Consider the following 8,685-nt stretch of genomic DNA (forward strand, 5'->3'; position numbering starts at 1 on the left):
TTTTTCGTAAATCGAGTAATATGCCTAGATTAGTACGGTACGCAAAGGAGTGTGTGCTCTTAGCAATCGCATGATTACAGGGTGTTTATGAAATTTCCCGAAGAATGGGACTGAGACGCAGCCGCCCAGTTGACTTGTTCGCCCTATGGGGAGCCTATGGCATGCGTATTTTTTCTGGGCTGACAAAATACTGTAACAACCCTGCTATGTATCATTTACATTATGTCCGTTTAGGCTACACCTGGCAGTAGCGAAAATGTCATTTTTTCTTTTCGCAATATTCGTTTCGAGATACAGGCCTAAATTTGTCGTTGTCGCCATACGTGGTTATAGAGGTTACGCATTAATTCTTGCGCCTACGCTTCGGTTCGATCTCCGCTGCCAAATAGACAAGCCTTTGACTTTACAACCGATTTTACAGGGCTTGGTGATATTTCTGAGTACCTGTGTTCGTAATGAGAACATGAAAAAAATTTGGCTACAGCCTCTATTGAGCTGCTGCGGCATACAGACGAAACCGAGGCGGGAGTCCACCACACGGTCTTCTTCGGAAAATACGTTTTCGACAGCGACTAGAGGCACATCGGTGCCGTCGACTACAAAGTCGTCGGCTTCCGTATCGACAGCGACTGAAGGCACATCGATGCCGTCGACTACAAAATCGTCGGCTTCCGAATCGACAGCGACTAAAGGCACATCGATGCCGTCGACTACAAAGTCGTCGGCTTCCGAATCGACAGCGACTAAAGGCACATCGGTGCCATCGACTACAAAGTCGTCGGCTTCCGAGTCGACAGCGACTAGAGGCACATCGTGGCCGTCGACTATAATATCGTCGGCTTCCAAATCGACAGCGACTAAAGGCACATCGGTGCCGTCGACTACAGATTGGTCGGCTTCCGAATCTACAGCGACAAGAGGCACATCGTGGCCGTCGACTACAAAGTCGTCGGCTTCCAAATCGACAGCGACTAGAGGCACATCGGTGCCGTCGACTATAATGTCGTCGGCTTCCGAATCGACACCGACTGGAGGCACATCGGTGCCGTCGACTATAATGTCGTTGGCCTCCGAATCGACAGCGGCTGGAGGCACATCGGTGCCGTCGACTATAATGTCGTCGGCTTCCGAATCGACAGCGGCTGGAGGCACATCTGTGCCGTTGACTATAATGTCGTCGGCATCCGAATCGACAGCGGCTGGAGGCACATCGGTGCCGTCGACTATAATGTCGTCGGCTTCCGAATCGACAGCGGCTGGAGGCACATCGGTGCCGTCGACTATAATGTCGTCGGCTTCCGAATCGACAGCGGCTGGAGGCACATCGGTGCCGTCGACTATAATGTCGTCGGCTTCCGAATCGACAGCGACTGGAGGCACATCGGTGCCGTCGACTATAATGTCGTCGGCTTCCGAATCGACACCGACTGGAGGCACATCCGTACCGTCGACTACAAAGTTATGGCTTCCGAGAGCAACATATAACAAGGAAGGAATGATCAATTTGCCAAGACTTTCCTCGGCTTAACAGCGAGGACTGACTTTGAATTCCACGACCCACGCGGACACAGTGGTGTGCTTTCCGGTATACTTACTTCGTGATTAACCTTCCCGCTATCGCAAATATATTTAATCGTGTGACTTGTTGCTACGAATTATTACGTTTTACCAGCATGGACACTTTAATTTTGCAACGACATTGCATAGTGCAACAATGATTTTTGTGTTATTGACGAGACGATGAATCAGTGAATACTAGACAAGATCATAAATCCAGGTCTTGGCCATGTTTGTCGACAACGTTAAAAAAGTTATGCATATTTATTGGTGATAATTTATGAAATAAAGAGATAATACTATTCTTTGACACGCCACGTATTTTCTCGAAATTGTAATCAGTACGCCAACATCGGAGACAGACACTTCCTAATCTGAAATTGTAATTATAGCAAGTGCAGTATTGATTCGGTAGGTTCGTTTATTGTCATGATTATTCTTTAAAATATGTTTTTTAGGTATGTCATATCGATGTGCGACATGATTAGTGATTTAAGCCTATCTATCGTCGATCAATAATAAGTAATAACATATAATATATTGCTGACTTCTGATGTGCTCTTATTGCGATGTTGTGTACTGAGGTAGTAGTGTCATAAATTGTAGTGATGTAAATACGGTGTGATGATAGGGATAACCTTATGTATAAAGTCAATCGTTCAAATTACCAAGTTTCAGTCACTTTTTCAATGGATTTTCCACGACGCACATTCTTTCGTTTATGACTGTGTAAATATGTGTAACGTATCCTATTTCAGAATGTTAGTATACCGTTTTCAATATTTTTCCTTGAATAAGTAAATTGAGCATTTGTATTCGAAGAAATTTTCCTGGTGAAAGATATTCGGTTGTGGGATAGTGGGTGCTGAGTGAAGAAGATGTATCAGAAATGCAATTCGATGAGATTTGTCCTGGATCGGATGTCGGCGTCCTTGCTAGTTGAGGACTTCTGATGAAAATAAACATGGGTGTAATACACCCGTTGTATAAAGGTTGATATCTATATCGGTGAAATTACCGCCGTAAATGACGCGACAGACAAGAATTCTGTCACCTACTTTTAAACATTGCTTGTCCATCATGTTAATGGGAAACACTGGCTAATAGGTACTAGTGATTACCTGAACTATTGCAGCAGCGGATGCAGTATAGCAAATGCGGATGCAAATGCGGTCATTCTGTAGTCTCTCAGTCTGGGCTTGTCACTGAAAAGTTCGCGGTATCAATCAATTCAATTAACAGACCTATACATCCTAGGAATTGAAAACGAGCTTTTTTACATATAGAGGACCAGGACCATATGCTTGTTTTGATACGATAAATCGAATCATGTGACAACTCTCAATATTTAACACGAGAGAAGTATATAGCGGGATTATTCCTGTTTAATTCAGAGATCATTTTTGTACCGTGAATGCCAGTATGGCGGATTGGTGTACCGCACATACCCTCTCGACGACGGATCATCCAATTAACAATCATTGCTGATCATTGTGCGCGACCGTGTCTCTACTCCGACTATTTAAAGCAGACATTCGTCCGATTCGGTACGGCCTTTCTACCTGACGAATGCCGGCTTTTATACCTGACGACTGCTGCCGACGCTTCTTACCTGACAAACGCTGCTGGCTTTTTACCTGACGCTGCACGACCGACGCTGGTATTTTATCCGATGTTTTACCGTTAGTCCGTTGATGTTTCTGTCGTGCAATAAAGTGCTGGCCAACGTATTCGCCGACTCTCTGTTGCGGACCCTAGAGGGAACGCGGCGTATAGTCCATACTCAGGTAGCGTGCCACAGCGCGCCATACTTTTGGTGACCCCGACGCGATCCAAACGCATTCTTGAAGACGACGCGATTATAGCTCAACGTGATGTCTACAAGAAGTCGCCGACGACGTGCCGTGCAAGATGAACGACAGGAGCTTGCTGCCCAGCCTTTCAACGCCCATCTGCGGGGAGCTCTGCCTGTAGTGCAATTTTGGTCGCATGCACCGGAGTCCTGGTTTGTGTCTGCGGAAGCTGGATTCCAGTCTTATGGCGTCGTCGACGATGTTGCTCGGTACAACTACGTTTTGCGCTGCCTTGGTGGAAACCAACTTGAATCCATCCGAATGAGGCTTACTGCCATCGAGAACCCCGATTGCTTTGAAATTTTACGTCAAATCCTGCTAGATGAATACACTGTCCCGCTACGAGATCATGTTCAAGAGCTATATAGTGGACGCTGTCGTGTGTTGAAACCGTCGGAGATACTCAAGAAGCCGAGGAGTGCGACGGGAATGTTCCATGGAGGGCCTGGTGTCGATTGCTACCTCCGGGAAGCCTTCCTGCACCACTTGCCTGATTCCTTGGCCAATATTCTATCGTCACACGTAACTGATACCGCGGATGAATTGACTGTACGAGCTGACAATATCTACGCCCGTGGGTCTCATCATACTAATCACCAAGCGCCTGGTAACGTTGACTTGTATCAGATGCGAAGAGAAATTTCAAGTCCGACTCGTGAAGTTAGACAGCTTCAATCTCGACCGCCTGTACGGGATACACCTCCTGTCCTTGTGCCTCCACGACCGACCTCTGCCGCTGGTGCGACGACTCGTCACCACCCTCGATTTGAAGACGTGCATACCGACTCTAGGCATCGAAATCCCGTTTCTCGTAATGACTGGCGTACTGACGGCCCTTCGCGAAGTCAGGAATGCGGTCTCTGCTACTATCACGAACGGTTTGGTGATCGTGCACGAAATTGTCGCCCTGGTTGTGTACACTACGGATCTGCTCGTCCTTTTTTTAGACAGAGGTACGGCGTAGGATTTCGTCCACGCCGTACAGATCCATTGGTTGTTTCGCACAACTCTCATAATGTGTCTCTATTATATGTACAGGACGAAATTTCTGGAACTCATTTCTTAGTAGATACAGGCGCATCTGTTTCACTCATGCCCAGCACATGGCAAGATCGTCGTAACAAAGACCGTGGACCAAACCTGTATGCAACGAGCGGCACCGCTATTCCGACTCGTGGTACGAAATCTCGCAAGATCCGACTCTCAAACGGGCACACGTATGATTTTGTGTTCTACGTAGCTGATACAAAAATTGCGATAATAGGAGCTGATTTCCTGGAGGAGTTCTCTTTTGTAGTCGATATTAGAAATAACGTAATGTTGGACCCAAATTCGAACACTCTCGTGAGAGGTAGGAAGAAACCTGCGTCTGTTTTTGGCCTTAACTCACCACACCATGAGCAACCATATGCCGGTATCTTGAAGGAATTCAAAGATTTGACCACACCGAAGATTGCGTCCCTACGTGGTAAGCATGGCACTGTACATCGGATATTGACTACTAGCGGTCCTGTGCGTTCGCGTTGTCGCCCATTACAGCCGTATTTGAGACGCAAGGTAAGGGATCGCTTGGACGAGCTTTTAGCGTCCGGAGGCATTGTCCGTTCAAAATCGCCGTATATGCGTCACCTATTACCGTTGTTCCTAAAGGTGAAGACGATATTAGGATTTGCGTCGATTATCGTAAGTTGAACAATCAAACATCAAGGATCGCTGGCCAGTCCCCTTTTTACGAGACTTTACTAACGAATTGCATGGTTGCAGGATATTCAGCAAGATTGATTTACAGAAAGCGTACCGTCAGATTCCTCTCCATCCCCAGGACCAAGAGAAGGCCGCTTTTATTTGCCCCGAAGGACTGTTTCAACCAACTACCATGCCGTTCGGCTTGACGAATGCATGCAGCACTTTTAGCCGTTTTATCTCCGAGGTTACATCCGGAATCGAACATATTTTCGTGTTTTTAGATGACATTTTAATCGCCACGCGCACTGAACAGGAACATTTGACGACGCTCAGAACACTGTTTTCGAAGCTACGTGAGTTCGGTCTGGTTATTAACGTCGACAAATGCGAATTTGGTAAAGAGAAGATTGAATTCCTTGGACATTTAGTTGGCTTCGAGGGAATCCGTCCCCTGCCTGCAAAGGTCGATGTGATAACAAATTACCCTCGCCCAGATAACGTAAAGCAACTTCGATCCTTTCTCGGCCTTGTGTGTTACTATCATCGATTTGTGAAAGACTGTGCAACTATATTGAAGCCGCTCTACGATATAGCAAATCAATCATCCAACAAACGCAGACGTATTGTATGGTCGGACTCAGGGTTGTAATGACTCGAGTCATGACTCGACTCGAGTCAGACGAGTCACGATTTTCGGATGACTCGACTCGAGTCATTTTCTCAAAATACGGAAATGACTCGACACGACTCGAGTCAATCTGTGTATTGACTCGACTTGGACTCGAGTCATTGCGCATGACTCGAAGCAAGTCATTGACTCGAGATTCAGACGGCGAAGACCGACATTTCATTGTAATTTCGAAGCCAACACACTATTGGGATTTCGTTTGTTGGTACTGGTGCTTGAAAATGCGACCAGAAACTGCTAAAAAGTGAGGAAAATTAATATATTATAAATGCGAACCATTCAATATCACTAAACAGAGTTAAAAAAGTGGGTTTAGGAAGACTTTAACTGGAAACTGAGCAGTCAACACAATGACTTGGACTCGGACTCGAGTCATAATACCATGACTCGGACTCGATCCTCTGTTCGCTGACTTGGACTCGGACTTGACTCGGTGGGAATTGAAAATGACTCGACTTGACTCGAGTCAAAAACATAAAAGTGAGATTGACTTGTGACTCGGAGCCTTGTGACTTGGTTACAACCCTGGTCGGACTCCGCATTGTCAGCATTCGACCGCATCAAATCTGATCTGTCCGGTAATGCATTACTTGTTCATCCTATTCATGACTCGGACCTCTCTAGTCGTGGATGCAAGTGAAATAGGAATGGGTGCAGTTCTGCAACAGCAACACAAAGGTATATGGTCACCTCTTGGGTTTTATTCGAAGACCCTTAATCGTACCCAACGAACGTATTCAGCATTCGATCGCGAGCTCTTAGGAGCGTATTCTGCTATCAAACATTTCCACGTTCAATTGAAGGGTCGAAAATTTCAACTAGTCACCGATAATGAAGGTCTTGTTAAAGCGTTGCAGAACCCTACTGAAAGACTCATCGCGCGCCAATCAAGACAATTAAGGTTCATCACGGAGTTTACGAGCGACGTCCGTCACATTGAGGGATCGCTGAACACTGCCGCCGACACTCTTTCTAGATTAGAAGTCAATGTGGTTTTTCCAGATACCGTACCGATTTCTGCACAGATGCTGTTTGATGCCCAGAAAGACGACGACGAATCGCGAGATCTACTGTCCAACTCCGACGAACATTCTTTGGATCTTGTGGAGGTAACAGTTGAAGGGTTGCATGGCCCCGTTATTTTCGACAGGTCGGTGCCTGGCAAACATCGCCCGTTCGTACCGCATTCTTTGCGCGACGCAGTGCCCAATGGACTTCACAACATTTCTCACCCTAGCATTAGAGCGACTACGAAGCTGATAACGGACCGGTACGTATGGCCTCATATGAAGCGGCACATAACTGAGTTTGTTCGACAGTGTCTTCCGTGTCAGCGCTCGAAGATAACCCGACATACTCGAACGCCAATAACCAACCTTCCAGTGCCCTCTGAACGTTTTCATACCGTAAATGTTGATATCCTTTCCTTGCCTAACAGTTGCGGTTTTTCATATTTATTGATGTACTTTGATAGATTTTCTCGCTGGCCAGAGTGTATCCCCATGTGTGATATGCGCACCCAGACAGTCATTGACGCTTTTAACCTCGGCTATATATCTAGATTCGGTGCACCCAGGAAACTTATAACTGATCGAGGTAGCCGATTTACGTCCAGCGAATGGTCACAACTCATGCAATTGCTTGGAATTCATCATATTACGACCCTAGCTCGTAAACCTGAGCAAAATTCAATGGTCGAAAGATTTAATCGCACGTTAAAAGACGCGTTGCGTACAAAGGAGAGTCCGTCCGATTGGTATCATAATTTAGGCTTAGTACTCTTGGGGTTGCGTTGTGCAATAAAAGAGGATTTAGGGTACTCGTCTTCCGAATTGACTTATGGTACTTCATTACGCTTGCCTGGTCAATTAGTTGATCCCGTTCCGTGTAGGAATAGCACCGACAATCCAACCTTCGTGAGCAATATGAGACGATTCTTTTCGGCCATTGGTCAAACCTCCACTAATTTTCACTGTAACTCAAAGTCGCACGTTCCCAATAATTTAACCACTTGCACCCACGTTTTTCTAAGGATTGACGGCTCACGCCGATCACTTGACCCCGTTTAGACTGGTCCGCACAAAGTGTTGAAGCGCACTCCGAAGTGTTTTACTATCGAGATTGGTAAAGGTCCTTATGACGCCTCTACTGATCGTTTGATTCCGGGTCGGTTGCCCTTGCAGTGTTTTGAGAACTCTCAATCTAATGATACCGCTCAGAACGCAACCCTTCCCGAATCTCAAACTACATCGATTACGAATAGTGGTCGTGTTGTCAGAACACCCAGTCACTTGCAAAATTCTGTACTCGCACCAGTGTTTGAAATGCAGATTTGAATTTTTTTTACCGCTCTGTTGTGTCTCACTGTTTATAACCCTTCGGTATGTACTGAACATGTATTGTTATTCGATGTGTGTATTACATGCTTGGTTGCTATGCTATTTCACTCCGTTCTAATGATTTCTTTTTCCTCGATCTGAATCGCTCTCGTCCTGTACCTAAAGTTTTTCCAAGCGGGGGGACCCTTATGGCGGATTGGTGTACCGCACATACCCTCTCGACGACGGATCATCCAATTAACAATCATTGCTGATCATTGTGCGCGACCGTGTCTCTACTCCGACTATTTAAAGCAGACATTCGTCCGATTCGGTACGGCCTTTCTACCCGACGACTGCCGGCTTTTATACCTGACGACTGCTGCCGACGCTTCTTACCTGACAAACGCTGCTGGCTTTTTACCTGACGCTGCACGAACGACACTGGTATTTTATCCGATGTTTTACCGTTAGTCCGTTGATGTTTCTGTCGTGCAATAAAGTGCTGGCCAACGTATTCGCCGACTCTCTGTTGCGGACCCTAAGAGGGAACGCGGCGTATAGTCCATACTCAGGTAGCGTG

General features: G+C 46.3%; 2 protein-coding genes across 8 annotated transcripts in view; both read left to right on the plus strand.

Moving 5' to 3' along the window:
• Window positions 1-2,382, plus strand: part of LOC145441974 (uncharacterized) — a 128,389-nt gene extending 126,007 nt beyond the window's left edge. For all 7 annotated transcript variants that reach the window (XM_080319936.1, XM_080319934.1, XM_080319933.1 and 4 more), the window contains one exon: window positions 422-2,382. In XM_080319936.1, coding sequence (XP_080176062.1) covers window positions 422-1,528 — 1,107 coding nt within the window. In that variant the 3' untranslated portion in view covers window positions 1,529-2,382. The remainder of the gene's footprint in view (window positions 1-421) is intronic.
• A 1,049-nt stretch (window positions 2,383-3,431) lies between these two features.
• Window positions 3,432-7,131, plus strand: LOC145440181 (uncharacterized). Its single transcript, XM_080317758.1, has 7 exons — window positions 3,432-3,988; window positions 4,038-4,320; window positions 4,449-4,878; window positions 4,950-5,130; window positions 5,175-5,716; window positions 6,526-7,054; window positions 7,104-7,131. The coding sequence occupies exons 1-7, from the start codon at window positions 3,432-3,434 to the stop codon at window positions 7,129-7,131; spliced, it is 2,550 nt and encodes an 849-aa protein (XP_080173884.1).
• Window positions 7,132-8,685: the final 1,554 nt, after the last annotated feature.

This window comes from Botryllus schlosseri, chromosome 6, assembly GCF_051294905.1.
Source record: "Botryllus schlosseri isolate E-star chromosome 6, Bs_hap1, whole genome shotgun sequence".
Taxonomy (NCBI): domain Eukaryota; kingdom Metazoa; phylum Chordata; class Ascidiacea; order Stolidobranchia; family Styelidae; genus Botryllus; species Botryllus schlosseri.

What these genes read in the sequence shown, in the direction of transcription:
- LOC145440181 (XM_080317758.1), top strand. Translation starts at nt 3,432, where the DNA reads ATGTCTACAAGAAGTCGCCGACGACGTGCCGTGCAAGATGAACGACAG. An exon ending in TGCACGAAATTGTCGCCCTG is followed by an intron (nt 4,321 to 4,448) that starts GTTGTGTACACT and finishes TTATATGTACAG; the next exon opens with GACGAAATTTCTGGAACTCA. An exon ending in GAAGATTGCGTCCCTACGTG is followed by an intron (nt 4,879 to 4,949) that starts GTAAGCATGGCA and finishes CGCCCATTACAG; the next exon opens with CCGTATTTGAGACGCAAGGT.